The sequence below is a fragment of the Lepisosteus oculatus genome, chromosome 7 (assembly GCF_040954835.1).
Source record: "Lepisosteus oculatus isolate fLepOcu1 chromosome 7, fLepOcu1.hap2, whole genome shotgun sequence".
Lineage (NCBI taxonomy): Eukaryota > Metazoa > Chordata > Actinopteri > Semionotiformes > Lepisosteidae > Lepisosteus > Lepisosteus oculatus.
The window spans coordinates 11352698-11368277 of NC_090702.1; the positions used below are offsets into that span (position 1 = coordinate 11352698).

Here is a 15580-nt window from a genome sequence, read left to right on the forward strand (position 1 = left end):
TGGTCATCCAGAAAACCCAAGACTGCTACTAAGCACTAAACTCTTAATATTCCTACAGAAGCCACACCAGAGATGAGCTGCCTTCTAATTAACTAAAAGTAACCTGCAGATAAATCCCTCTCTTTGCACCCTGGATGCCACAAAATAAATGGCAGCCAAAAATGCAGCCATTCAAAATGTGCGGTAAACCCCCGTACCACACGAAATTATCTGCAGATTAGCGTGTTCTACCGTAATACGTGATTGGCAGACCAAAATGACTGACAGGTGGCACTTGTGGTGCATTGGTTGTTAGTAAAACGATTGCTTCATTTAATCTCTTTACTGTGCATGTTTAAATCCGCTTAATATTGAATATTAATATGGAATTTTACAACTAAAGGAAATTTTGGTAGCTAATAACAAAAATAACAGGAGCATAATGTCTCTGAACATCATAAATGATATTAATTTAGGAATATAAACATTATGTAAGCTCTATATGGCTGGTATTGGTAGTTTGAATAAAAAATACACACCAGTATTCCACTTTTTCATGAACATTTTAAGTATCTAAGTCTTTTATTCGGTTACTTACTGTGGTTATTCTGGAAAAGTTTTTACATGCTCCTTCTGACTATATTCTATATATACTCTGATTTATGGAAACTATATTGAATTTTTTGGTATTTCTAAATATCACAAAATGTTCAAAGTTAAGTGAGTTATAAATAACAACTAATAATTTCAAGCTGCTTGTATTTCAAAATTGTATTTTATACGGGGTGATTTGTCACTGTTTTCACAACCTTAAATGTACTAAATGTCTATTTTTCAGATAGGGTTTTTCCAGACCTCAGTTTTAATTACTGAAACTCCTTCTGTATTTCCCGTTTTTTCACACATAAGAATAAACTAAAAACGCAAATCTTTTCACAGGCAGAAAGATGTTCTGTCCCCTTACCACAGTATGCATTGTTACATTTTTAAGCATCAGTTGAAGCATTCTGAAGTCTGTCAAAATCGTACCAATACTATCGATACCAAATAGTATTGTTGAAACTGTTACCTGTCCTGGATAAAGCGGTTAGAAAATAGGTGGATTTACACTTGTAAAAAACAAGTGTTCCAATTTTAATGTGATACAGAAGATATTATTAACAATAAATGACCTTGGACAGTCTGTAAACTGAATTTATAGAGGAGACAGATTTATAGAGGAGAGGAGATTTATAGAGTATTTTCTTTCCAGCTTGGAATGAACTTTTATCTACTAGTATATTCCATTGCAGCCACTTTATTTAACGCAGCTCTGTACTTCTCACAAAGGCTAGGAGTGTTACACCCCACCTTGTTTATGTAGAATAGACAGTTCTGCCCGGGGGATGGGAAGGAATTTTCATCAGCATGCTCTGTTGTTATTGTTGCTCATTTTTCCATACTGTACTTTTAGAACTTGAACAAACATGTGCCACATGCGTACAGCGCGATGTTATATAGTTTTAAAGCTACTACAGTATAGCTTGTGGGAAATACATTTATTTGTACTGCATCAAAGCTTAACTTGATCAGAGTGCCCGACATTACAAACTCTGAGTTAAAAAGAACGTCAAAATATTTCCAAAATAAGCACAAGGGAACGAGTTGAGGGATTCGATAATAATAGAGAAATCATAACAATAACCCCGAGTTGTTTCATTCTAATCATGCAATCAACTGAAAGAAAGACACTTAAATCAACACGAAAAGACTTCATATACATGTAAATCAGTTAAAAACACTTTTTATGCACGAAAAATGGGTGGTTTTTCTTCTGCACGATCAGCTTAGGAAGTGTCTTTGTGTGAGTTGTAAGTTCTTTTAACTTCTTAAACATTTTAAACACTTTCATTTAGTAAATGCAACACGCATTCCATACAGAAATAAAATCATGCTTTCTACAGGTGTTAAGCAGATCAGCAGGTTGCTGACAAATAGCACACCGTGCACTAACCGTAAAGACCGTTCTACAGCTTCTGTTTTTTAAAAACATCTAGAAAAGTTTCATCTACACAAATACCACAGACTATTCGCGATTGTTTTTTTCTGAATGTCACACTTAGTTCAATATTTTATTTACATCTAAACAAGTAAATAAGTCAGGTGTTAGAATAAACTATTAGTAACCAACAATAATAAAATTTGCAATGTAATAATTTGTTGCACTTCTTCCACGTCTTGTAAAACCATTAATTTACAAGAATTTGTTCAAATATACATTGAATGACAATCAGAAAATAAGTACCATACAAAATTATAAGGTAAAAAAATGAAGGTAAAATATAATTTGAAATTAAGACAGGATACACTTTTTTCTGTGTCTCTTCCTACTCTCTCTCACCCGCTTTGATTCAGACCAGGAATGATTAAAAATGGGAGGGAATGTTTCGTGCCAGTCAATGTGTTATCATCTCGCACCAGAGGGAAGGGAAAAAGCTGGTAGGGCTGGTCATTTATTTCAGTCTCCATCACTCTGCCCAGTGATATAACTTTTATATAAACAAGATCTAGTGCCTGGTTCAAAACCTTATTTTGTGTGAGTTCCCAGGTGTGAGTTCATAAAACCAGAATTACTGTACGTACTTTCCCTGCGAAACACCTGACCATCTACTATAAAGCTTTCAGTGCTCTGTTTGTGTATATTCCAAATGAGTGGGGGCAGGGTGTGTGGAGAAACGTTTAGGCTGCAATTGAATTGGGGCTTTGTATTCTTCACACCTGAAACATTGTTTTCTCTGAAAGCGTTTTCTTCCCTCTTTAGCTGATCTTTTGCAGCCTACGCATGCTTACACAGCTCCCTACGTGAATTCTCATTCTTGACTGAGAAAGCTTTAGAGAACTTTAGAGCCATTTTTATTTTCAACAAATTGTAAATATGACATTTACATTGGCGTTTTTATTATTTTTTTACTTAAGCGTATGGAGGAGTGTCAGCTGTCAAGGAGATCTCCCCCCCTTCACCCCATGCACAGACTGATAAAGTAATTGGGAAGTCTTAACTATCCAGACATTGCAAAGTGTTCAACTGCAGAAGGCACAAATAAAAAATAAACTTTTTTTTCTGTTGGTAACTGTAACAAATTGTTACATTTCACATCCTTCACAATCATGACGTTCTCACCCGATCAAAGGTTTGATGTTTTTTTATTTTGAAACCGTGATCTTGACATGCAGGTGTGAAGTAAAGTTAACACCTTCATATTTAAAAGGTTATTATATCTTCTGTCGCATTAAAATTGTTCTTACAAGTGTAAAAAGAGGAGATACACAACGTGTCTCCTCTATAACTTCTCAGTTTACAGAGAAATTCCGCCAGAGCTACGCAACATTGTCAGATAACACTTTTCTTGTGTCTTATTTCCGGGGAGTAACCCTGTTACAAAAGGGAACAGCGCATCAGTCCTTGACTATGGTTGTCAGATGTCTGGTTTCAGCGTTCACTTTTCTGAAATCTGTACAGAACCGTGACCTGTAATCAGTGTTTGGTACCAATAAACACCAGTAAATAATGTACAGTTTATCACCTTCTGCAATGCTTCTAGTTTAGCAGGATTTGCGCGATAAGCACATTGTTTAATGGGGATGACATTACTCACCTCTATATCACTGTACGACACAGGTTTGAGTCAGAGTGTCTGTTAATAAAACAGAGCCCCTTCCAATACATATAACTACTGCATGATTTCTTTATTCATTTCAGCTAAATGAGAGGAATCAAATCAGTCAGAACTTCAGAGTACCAATTGTAAAAATTACCCTTCTTCCCTCCTTTGTTTAACTTAAAGATTTTCACAAAGACAGCCTTAATCACAAAACCATCACTTACCATATCCACAAAATTTCACCCCAGAGTCAACAACAAGCTTTATAGCTGTAATAGTGGACTATTTTTATGTCTTCACTATATAAGAAACAAACCGAAAGTAATACTCTGATCGCGCTTTCAACCATTGGGTGCAATGATTTGTCCATTACCACTAAAAGGACAATAAAAGTTTTTTTTAAAAGAAATGAATGTTTCCAAAATGTTCACTTGTGATTCTTTAGCTGCTTAGTTACAAGATTCCATATTCATATAACTATCAAGTGATGTTAAATCATTACAACATTTATATTTTTACAATAACAGCAAGTGGTGTTCTTACTATGTATTCTTAGAAAAGGGTAAAACGTTATAACCTTTTATGAAGTACAGTATATAAGCTTAATAATGTTAGAACAAGCACGTTAAAACAAGACCACACTGTAAGTTACCAAGTTAAAGACTTTGATGCATAATTAAATTATTTATGAAGAAGGTGGAAGCTTGCGTACTTTTGTCCAACTGAGCAATCTTGCATTTATGAAATACACCAAATTTTTAATGTTTAATGTTTAACATGCTGTAATACACAGTTTAAAGTTATTAAAAGTCTAAACAGTATACAATTTAAATTCTTAACTAAAAAAAGATTGTCCCTCAGCAGTGACTGGGATTTGAAACCAGGTGTTTTCTGCTGACAGCTCAAATATTAAGTAAATGTATTATTTAACTTAGAATATATAAGGTATAATATGTATAGATAAGTAATGTAATAACACTTACACCCTAAAGACGTACAAACTACTTGGTTATCATATTACATGCTAATTCATATCTGGTAAAAATACACCTGTCTGTGAACAGAATTTTTCAGAAGTTCAAATAAAAGATTTTACATCACATTATGCAAATTATGCAAAACGGTTTCTATCATACACTCCTTCAAAAGCTCCCCTTCAGAAAGCGGCTTGCTTTGTTTAGCAATTTTCTATGCACCCTCTGCATTCACTTTCTGCTTCTTCAATCCATTCATTTTGGCACAGGTTCCCTCACAGTACAATGCACCCACTGAATCAAATTGGTAAAGCAGAGGTTCCCGAACTTTTTGGGTCCATGCCTCAAGACCTGTCACATTTTCCACATGCCTCCCCTGCGCCAAAAATAAATTGTATGGCAGTGCGATATTTTACAAAAGATTATAAATTTGAAAAGGAAATGATGGGTCAAAATAAAAACAAAGTTGATCCATTTTTTTTTATTTTTAATCATTTTCAAAACCAATAGGTTTGATCAAAATAGTAAAAATACTTGAAAACACATTTTATTGAAATTATGTGAATGTGCAAACAATTTGAAAAAATTAAAAAAGTAGTCAACATCTTTGTAAAATGCAAATAAAATGACTAAATAAAAATGTAAAAATATAACAATGTTTTTTTTTTAAAAAAGGGGGAGAATACAATGTCTTTTTGTTTGTGCCTGTTAATGGGTAGTGAGCTTGTTTAAGAAATTATGTTAACATAATTCATACTGGGTAGTATTTTTAAAATAGCAACGTGCATCTCCTTCTCAACATTGACTCTTGATCTGAACTTGGATTTGATAACCGCAAGTGCTGAAAACCAAGCTTCACAAAGGCAGGATATTCAAAAGGGAAGCAGAATTCACAGAGCTCTTGCTTATTCCTTGGTACTACAATAGTATGCGTTTTATTGCACTGTGTTACTCGGTACGCTGCTTTGTATTATGAAAAAAGAACTTTGCTGGGGACTGTAGTTTGGTTAGAAAAAGCAGCTTTCTGTTCGTTCATTCATTAAACTTGTGCAAAAAATACTCACAAGGCTTACTTATCAAACTACTGTGAACAGTTTCAAAATGACGTTTCAATTTATTGGGGAGCATGCTCTCAGCAGCCAACACTTTAAGGCAGACAACACACTGAGGACATTCTTCAGTGTCCATAATTGTCCATGTGAAACTGAAATTCAAGAAACTGTCGTCATACTTTCTGTATTTGCGTTTCCGTTTCTCTTAAGAACTAGGCTCCATGTCCTTCACGTTTTTTTAACCTCTCAATTGCAATCGTGTAACAAAAACATCACAAAATGACCACTCATATAATTTGATACAGTCTATCTAGGTACTGTGCGACTCGTACATTCTGTGTGCACGAACAGCGGGTTTTGGCCATAATAACATTTTTGACTGACGATACCCGAGACGCCCCTGACTGACAATGGCGTCTCCCCTAGGTGGCGAAATGCACAGTTTGGAATCACTGTGGTAAAACGTTTGTGCGCCATCTAACACCACGAATAATGAATTATATAAAAAAAAACGGCACCAAACAAAGGGGAGTATGGCGAATATTGACTAATTTCTTTTTTACCTGAAGGGCCGGTTAAAACTGGCTGGGCTGTAGTTTGCCCACAGGCGCTCTATTGGGTGGCAAAAAGAACTTTGACAACAGACTAAAAACATAAAAACTAAAAGTAAAGAGACTCAAACAGGTACAGTATAAACACATTATTGTTTTTAGTACCGTTGCATAAAGACAGCATTGGGAGGCATTTTTTGTTGGTTTCTTTCCTTAGGCTATATTTGTGTAAACATAAACACTGATTCAAAAAACTGAGACATTTAATGTCATTCAGGAACAATAGAAATTCAGGCACCGAAATGTTTTCAATATAGGTCTATTTATATATAGAGTACTTATAATGAATGTGAAGAGTATGCGGCAAAGATTTTACTTAGATCCTTTAAACTTATTTTTTTTATAACCTTCCACTTCGATCTTTTTCACCACCGGCATCAATTCATCCATTTTTTAACTGCACTAGGAGGAAACCCACATGAACATGAGGAGAACATATAAACTCCACATAGGTAGTACCCCGGGTCCAGAACTGAATCCAGTGCCCCACTGCGCCACTGACCACTGGCATCAATAAATGACCATTGGCATCAATAAACAACAACCAAGGCAGTCTGAGAGGCTATACCTGTGTAACGCTGATGTCCTCAGAGCTTGCTCCACATCCATATCTGTGCTGCTGTAGTCTATGATGATGACGTTGAAGTTTTTATCCCCAGTGACCCTGTACAGCTCCTCCATGTCCACTATGAACTGTCGGACCCACCGCGCTTGGTTTTTCACTGTCAAATAGCAAAGTACATTCCGAATTTTTATAATTATTTCTTAAAAATGCCTTAAAACATTTCTTTATCTTTCATTTATGCTAATACATTTTTGTTCTACAAATTCAACAAATAAAAACCTAAATGATGTGATACTGAATTGTGGCACAGGTGGATAAACTAAAGACAAACTGATGATTTGTTTTTAAAATATCAGTGTATCGACTTCTCCACTGCAGCACTTGCAAACGGACAGAAAGTCACATTGAAAAAAGGCTTGGAGAGCATTTAGAGCTGAAGTGGTTCTGCACAGTTGACACTAGCGAAAATATACTTTGCATACAATAAAAAAATAAGCATTTGTACAACACAATCCCAAAAAAGTTTGGAAAATGGCTAATGTGGAATGAAGACCGCGTGTTGTGGAGAGGTGTAACTTTCCAGCAGATCTAAGAAGACCCTGTCTTTTGTCTCACTTTGCACCCCAGACGTTGTGAGGCTGCCAGAAGCTGTAGAAGGATGCGAAGTTGACACCCCCTGTTTTAATCAAGTGACGTCCGGTTTCTGACCTGGCACGATGAAGTGGACGGTGGCGCTCTCTCTCCAGGAAAACCCCAGCGGGTTGCAGAGCAGCAGCTCCTCTGAGCTGTGGGAGCGCCCAGGGCGAAGCGGGGGCTCCTTCCCGGCCGGCACGCGGAGGCTCCGGTTGCGGCCGCGTTGGTTCAGCACGTAGACGTACTGTGCGAGCCTCACCCTGCGCTTCCCACTCTCCAGCAGCTCCAGCTCCAGGAGGTACCGGCTCCCCTGCCACCCGTCCAGATGCTTCTCCACATTGACCACTCGCTCCAGGGAGAACACTCTGGGAGGATGGGAAAGAATGGCTTTTTACACAGCGCAATTTTTTGTTTGGTTATGATATTAAAGCTAATTCAAATGTTATGCACCTACTGTAAATAAGAGGCGTCTGAGCATTCTTCAATAATTTGTAATCTATTCAATAATCACTATGATTTGACTGTATGACTTGCTTACCTTGATTGATCTACTGTATATTGCATAAAGTACACAGTTAAGGGTACAAAATTCTGACACCTCCAATCTCCAAAAAATATTTTTGAATAATATTTCATGGACACTATATTTAATATGCTTTCTAATTTTACTAAATCCTCCCTCATCCTAGCAGTTTGTTCTTGAGATTTCTAATGAATGCACAAATTCTGAGACGGTGCCATTCCTAGCTCTCCAGCCATATACTGTACATTGCCGTAAATAATTATCATGCACATTATGTAGGATGAAGAGGTTCGAGTGAGGAGCTGTGTCAGCATGCGTTTGCAGCAAAAGAACAAGTAAAGGTTATATCTATAACAAAAGACAGAAAAAAACGAATGTTTTGGATGTTAAGATTGCTCAGGTGTGAGCAGTTATGAATGACAGCTATCAAGAAGCAGTTACCTTCTCATACCTGAAGAAGTACTGACAGCTCAACCATTTTCTTTTCTTTTTCAGCATTTTCACCTTTTCTTGTTTGTTGTAGCATAATCATATGATATCACCTCACTAACAGTCATGTTCAGTATGTTGAGCTGGTTATGCATTCAAGTCAAAACACAGGAGTGCAGATTTGGTGATGGACCAGATTCAACAGTAAAAAAACTGTGTGAAACTGTAGTGGGAAAATAGAAGGCCTTATTTCTAGTTACATCGCCGTGAACACAGAACAAAATGATTGTAAATTAATATACATTTGTGTTTCTTTCAAATACTTCATTCTGATGTGCCAGATCATCAATCCAGTCATTCAAATAATATTCATGTTAATGAATTTATAATCAAACTTTTCGTAAAAGGACATTTCCTTGAGTATCATCATATACAAAAATAACATGCAGTAAAATAATTTTAAAAAGATGTATTACTTTTATTATTAATAATACCAAGAATAGAGTAAAAGATCTGTGGATTTTCCATTTCTGACACTTATGCATGAACAAAATAGCTGTAGCAAAAGAGCTCATGAAACTAAGAAAATACAATAATTTGATACATTCTTAACATAATGCTTTTCTTACTTTTTTAAACAAGTTCAGCTGGAACCCATGCTGCTTTCATTTGAATAAAATACCCGTAACTGTATATTATTATATTATATATAATTGGCTTTTAAATGAAAGAACCACCAGATGTATAATTTGGTCTTTTCTGGAATGATGTCAAAACAAAAGACTTCTAGTATCCAAATTGAACTATACAAATCACTTATTTGGCTATTTCTACTGACTTTTCTTTTGCAAATATGTATTGTCTTTCCAATGTTTTACATTTCTGATTTACAGCAATAAAATGGTTTGTTTATCCAAAACACCTGTTGTCAAGAACTTTTTCAGGCCTTAGAAACACATAAAACATAAAACATTTGATTAAAAAGATTTTTTCTATTATCCAGGGTTGCATTAGTGGAAAAGGGGAATTTTTTAGGGAAAAAAGGTTTTTAACACACCATTTGCCTAACGTGAAATTTATGCTCTACAACAATGTCAGTAATCATGCTGCATTTTTAATTTCTCACCCATTATTATAAATCTTTTTAACCACTTTATGAAATTCATTCATACATACACTATCATGATGAGATAAAGGTTGGGTCAATGACAAAACAGTTTTAATGGCATTGTAATTAACTCAGATGTTTTCAGAAACAATTGAGGAAGTTAAAAACACTTGAGCAAAATATTTTGTCTATGAATACATGTGCATTAACTTCTTGCATTCTGGAACAGCATTTTTAGAAGGGTCAACAGAATGCTATTACATCAAAAAAGTGAACGGGCCCTTACTAGGAGTTAAACTCATAAGCATTACGCAACCTTTTGGCAACTTTTTCCTCCACCACTAAAACCGCAAACATTTTTATTAGGATTGACTTCCTAAACTATTGCACTGTAGATGCTGTAAATAGGAGTAATTCATATTGTAATTTCTTAAATGATTGAGGAGGACGATCTAGCATAAAGGAAGATGTAATGTGGTGATAAAGGTGCACTTTATTACTACAGTAGATTCAGCTGGGAGTCTACTGTAAGCTGACAGGCATGCTAGGAGTGTTGCCCTCTATTTTCAACAGATTTCTAGAAAGTATAATTGAGGACAGAGAGCTCACCCATTGTTTCGTTCATTCAGCTTCCTCATGTAGGCTTCCACCACAGGCAGCGCATCCAACTCCCTGAGCAGCAAATTCCCAGACACATTGCAGTGCAGGTCGATCCAGTCCGAGCGCAGGGCATGGAAGTCCAAGTGATTCACGTCAAATGTTTGGTCCCAATTTACGTCCTGGTCATAAAAATCCACAGTGGCAAATTCTTCCTTCATGCCATCTTCTTCCATATTGGAGTCGACCTCAGGCTGCATCCACACCCTGTTGTTGGCCAGCTCATCATCAGGCACATCCAATGGGCTCTTATCCTCAGCTCTCCTCTGAACTCTTGATATATATGGTAACTGTATGTTACCAGTCACCTGGTTCTCCTCTTCATCTCTTCTTGGCTTAGTTTCCAGACCAACCTGAGCTTCCTGCATTCCCTCTTTCTCCCCTGTCAAAACCAACAAATGGGTTTTCTTGCGAGTTGTCCCAGTTTTCTTTAGGTCAGCGGACAATATCTTTTTTTCTGTCCGAGAACTCCTGTTACCCTTTCTAGACATGTTATATGTACGTGGTGGATCTTGTATGCTTGTAGGCAGTGAGGCATTCTTTGACACATGAAAATCAATCATTGTTTTTTTAACATAGTCAGACTTTGGCAGAACCAGGTTCCTGGAGTTTGGACTCAGATGAAACGCAGGCTGACTCTCATTTGTGACAGACCTTCTGATGGGTACTTTTTGCTTTACCTTTTCCAATTCCATTTTCCTAGGTATTTTCTTTTCTTGAAAAGGGACCGGGGTACTTTCTGAATACTTTGACCCCGCTTTAAAACTCTGTGTGGTTTTCTTAAGTTTTTTAATCTTTTTTGTTTTCACTACACGAACTTTTCTCTTGCCTGCACCTTTCTGCTCAACCACATCCACAGGATTTTGTACATCATTTTCAATTCGTCTCTTTCTCCGTCTCAGTTGCTGATCCACTTGGACCTTGGTGCTAGGAGGTAAAGAAAAGAGCTTCTGTCTCCGTCTGAAGTTATAGTCATCATAGTCATCGCCATAGTCTTGCATAGGCTTTTCTTTTGCTGTGATCTGCTTTACAGGATTTGGTTCTGGATTTTGCTCGTCTTCGTACTGGAATATCTTGTCATCACCCTCAGATTTCATATGATCTTTAAACCTTTCTTCAAAGTCAAAATCTGAAACAAAAAAAAGGAAACACATTCTTTGTAACTCTCACTAAAAACTCTCACCTGTTTAAATTCTAACATCTATGGACAAAAAATATACCACACAATCCAAACAATTATAAAAAGTAAAAATCAATGTATCATTTAAGAAACTTGAGTAGTAAAAATACATTAAGACTCAACTCAAATGTCAACAACTGGTCTATTATCCTAACAGCACAAAATTAAGGCTTGGGTAAGAAATAATTAAAATACAGTTGCTTGTACTTATATTGCTTTATATTTTTAGCATATTTTATTACTTTTAATTAGAGTAACAATGCTCTTCACTGTACTGGCCATGAGTACATATCCTCAAACAAGTTCAGATAATACCATGCCACATGAGAGCACATTTTCAAAAATTACATGTCAAAAAACACAAATTATATAATTTTTAAAGACATTTTACAGGCAGTATTAATTATTGAACAATTTTAAGGGAACTACATTAAATAGGAAAACTGGACCTGTTGTGAGTGTGTGCATGTCTGTGTATGCCCTGAGATGGACTGGCATCCCATCTGGGGTGTATCCTGACTTGTGTCCATCGCTTGCTGAGATAGATTCCGGTCTCTCTGCAACCCAGTATTGGATAAAGTGGATAGAAAATGGATGGATGTCATGTCATGTCATATTAATTTAAGGAAATGTCAGTATGTTTTAGGCAAACCTCAAATAGTAAAGAGTAATTTAACAGTAAAGCATAGAGATTAATTTGACACTCAAGAGCTTGACAGGCTAGCTTTGACAATACCTGATTTTATTAGCTCTAAAAAATCTACTTTCATACCACGTTTTTTCCAGTATGCAAGATGGCCTTCTCCAAAGCCCCGTTTTTCTAGTGCATCCATCTTCATGTACTTGAAAAAGCCAAACCTGAGAAAAGGGCACAAGTTCGTTTTCAGAAAAAGGAAGCAGTGGACTTTTGTGATAAGGCTCTAATATAAACCATGGAATCCTAATGTGCTTTTTAACGTTTTGATTTTGCTTTTCCCCCAAACAATTAAGTAAATCTACAATCTTACACTGACCTAGTTACAGAAGTCCAGATGAAACTAATTTTCTCCTTGTGAAAAAAACTGGAAAGGCTACAGATGGTGCCTATATACAGTAGGTCACTACATATTCCAGCACATATAACTATTACAATGAACAATGAGAAAAAATGCTTATCCCTGCAGACCCCTCAGCAGGTGCAGGGTGCTTGTGAGCAACTAAGTTTGTACAATACCTGCCTCTCAAAAGCTTGCGTGGGTATAATGCGCAAGAGTGGTATAAATAAATAAATAAAATCCAAAGGCAATTTGTTCTTTTTGTATGTTTTGTCAGAAAACTGTTTGGTTATTATACTTAATTTATTAGAAAGTTTTACAGTGTGAAACGTTCAGATAGATCTCTGAAGAAATTAGAGGTATTCTTTCTATTATGTTTTTTTTGTTTCAACAATTCATCCACAGTTCAACAGTTTACTCTTTGCAATTATGTTCCACATTCCTGGAGAACTGGAGAGATCACCCATAAATACCCAAAATAAGTCACAATCCCCCAAAATACAAAGTCTACCATCACCTTTTTATATACATTTTGTATTACACATGCCCCAGTATGCTGTTTTTAATCGGTTTGTTAAGTTAGGCCAAAATAGTACATTTCAAAAGGCCTCAATGGCTCATAAAACAACAACAAAAAAGGTATTTTAAAAAGAATATGATTACTGTGTTTAAAGATATAATGTACTGTACGAGGCGTCATAATGAAAAACAAAAACACTTTGGACCTGTGAAGGTTATATATACAGTATATGGCTTTTGTTACTACAATTGGAAGAGGCAAAGGACACATGGTGTTTTCCCCATGGTGTTATAGTAACAATGGCAAGATCTGGTTTGATTCATTTCTCCTTTAATGATCCCCAGTATAAACAGTAACATGCCCCATAATTGGTGAAATGGTGGCACAGTAGTTACCATTCCTGCCTTACAGCACTGAGACCCTGTGGTGTTCAATTCTGGATCTGTGGTGCTATCTGCATGGAGTGTCCATGTTCTCCTCGTGTTCACATGGGTTTCTGCCAGGTGCCCCCACAGTCCAAAGACATTCTGGTAGCTTAATTGGCTTCTGGGAAAAGAAGCCTTGGTGTGAATGTGTGCGTGTTAATGTGCGTGTGTCCTGTGATGGATGTATCTCATTCAGAGTGTATCCTGCCTTGCTCCTTGCCTTTTGCCACTATAGTTTCTGGCTCCCATGTGACCCTGTATTGGATACAGTGGTTAGAATATCGATGGATGTCCCATTAATTTATCTACGTCACAGAACAAAGTAACATGACTGAGGTTTTATTTGCATTAGGTATTTAAAATGTGTTTCATAAAGATCAGTGATTAACTTTCTTAAAACTGGTCCATCCATGTGACCCAACCTTCTTCTAAAGTTGTATTCTCAATAACCAACCTCTTGGTAATTCCATAAGCAAAAAATAGGTTTGAACTAGAACAAATCATATGAGAAATAGATCACCCAAATTGCCAGCTATATTCAATTTAATCTTGGGGCAGTCTATTTTCATATCCTTTGTGTGGCTTCTTGTATGATAGTGCCATCTTCTGGTGTTTCAGCAAACTACTTTTAAAGCGTTGTAGTTTGTGTGGAACAACTGAACTATAGCACACTGAAAAAGTAAATTCAGTGACTAAACCACAGCTGTATGCAAATCATATGTACTGCAGACATTGCAAAGTTTCACATTAAAAAGCATACATAACATAAGTTTTAATCATGTCAATTTCTAAAGGAAGTGTGCCCCTATACTTGTACTCATTGGTACAGGTTGAAAATCCTTTATCCGAAATTCCAAAATCCAAAAACCTCCAAAATCCGAAACTTTCTAGCTCACAGTGATGTCATCGATGACATACCCTCTCCCTCAAGTTTCTCAGACCTGATATAGTTGTAATGTCTGTGGCTGCATTTATCAAGTTTGTAAGCAATGATCATCATGTTTTGTTTTGATTTTTTGTACAGTAAGTACAAAACGTTATTTTTATGTGAGATCTGAATTTCACCTCCATGTACAGTATGAGTGTAACTTGACAAGCGTCATTACTTTAAAAATAAAATGCTGACTTTTTTCAGTTTTCATTTTATTTACCTGTAATCATATTAGATGTTTTTTTATACCTTACATAAAACTTAATACTGTATAGTAAAAAATAAAATACAAATGGCGTACGCGTATTGTAACCTTTTAATCAAAACATGACATCATAGGTGGAGACTGATATCTTACCTTTCTTATGGTATTATGTTTAAAACAGTATTAAAAATTTATATAAAACTACATTTAGGGTATATGTACAGTGCAAGCTATATTATGAAATGTAAATGGATATCGTGTTTAGACTTGGGTCCCACCCCCAAGCTGTCCTATTTTATAGATGCAAATACTGTATAAAAATATTCTGAAAACCGAAAGAATCCAAAATCCGCAACACTTTCGGTCCCAGGAATTTCGGATAAGGGATTCTCAACCTGTATTTAGATGAAGCATAAATGTAATGTTTTCAACTAACTTAAATTTTCTACCAAAATAATATTTCTCTGTAATTACCTCACTTGGTCTTTGCTTAAAGAACCTGGAGTTGCTATAAACCCATATCTAAGTTTGCCTTTGCTGTGTAAATAACTTCATATTAATAATAATGGAAATAATACCTTCTTCTAAAACAGATTTACTTTATCATAGTCACAGTAGAAAATAAAAACAGGCACTTTACTTCTCTAGGTAGTATGGGTTCTCATGGTAGAAGCATTTATTCTCAGTTTCCATATGTGTCAGTCTTGTGTAGTCGTTGGGGTAAACGTAGGACATATGCACCTAATGAAAAAAAAACAAAATGAAGAAAAGTGAATAGTACAATGGTTCATTGGCTTACTTATTGGCACTAATATTTAGGCACAAAATATCCCCAGAGAAAGACATCCAGTGTTTCACTACATGAAGCGCATTGTCTGAAAAATATTATGTCCACACCTGGTCAATTACATATGCACTCCAGACAGGCAGTACAGGTGTGCATCACATTTTGTGTGCTTATACACATTGATAACACAACATCCAAATACATACTACTACAGTTTATCACATTAAAAACAATAGGTTTAAATTGAGGTAGAAATAAAAACACATTGTTCAATTATTTGAACCTGTATTTAATACAGTGGTCAGTTGATATTTAATATTTGAAGA

At 35.9% G+C, this 15580-nt stretch overlaps 1 protein-coding gene across 2 annotated transcripts in view; it reads right to left on the reverse strand.

Moving 5' to 3' along the window:
* The window catches only part of b4galnt3b (beta-1,4-N-acetyl-galactosaminyl transferase 3b), a 91919-nt gene that overhangs the window by 9018 nt on the left and 67321 nt on the right, over positions 1-15580 (reverse strand). Inside the window, exons 11-16 of one of the 2 annotated variants that reach the window (XM_015353256.2) lie at positions 15108-15208; positions 12125-12210; positions 11802-11909; positions 10125-11301; positions 7531-7820; positions 6826-6979 (exon numbers count right to left, since the gene is read on the reverse strand). In XM_015353256.2, the coding sequence (XP_015208742.2) occupies positions 6826-6979; positions 7531-7820; positions 10125-11301; positions 11802-11909; positions 12125-12210; positions 15108-15208 (1916 nt within the window). The remainder of the gene's footprint in view (positions 1-6825; positions 6980-7530; positions 7821-10124; positions 11302-11801; positions 11910-12124; positions 12211-15107; positions 15209-15580) is intronic. The other variant, XM_015353257.2, reaches the window with a different exon arrangement.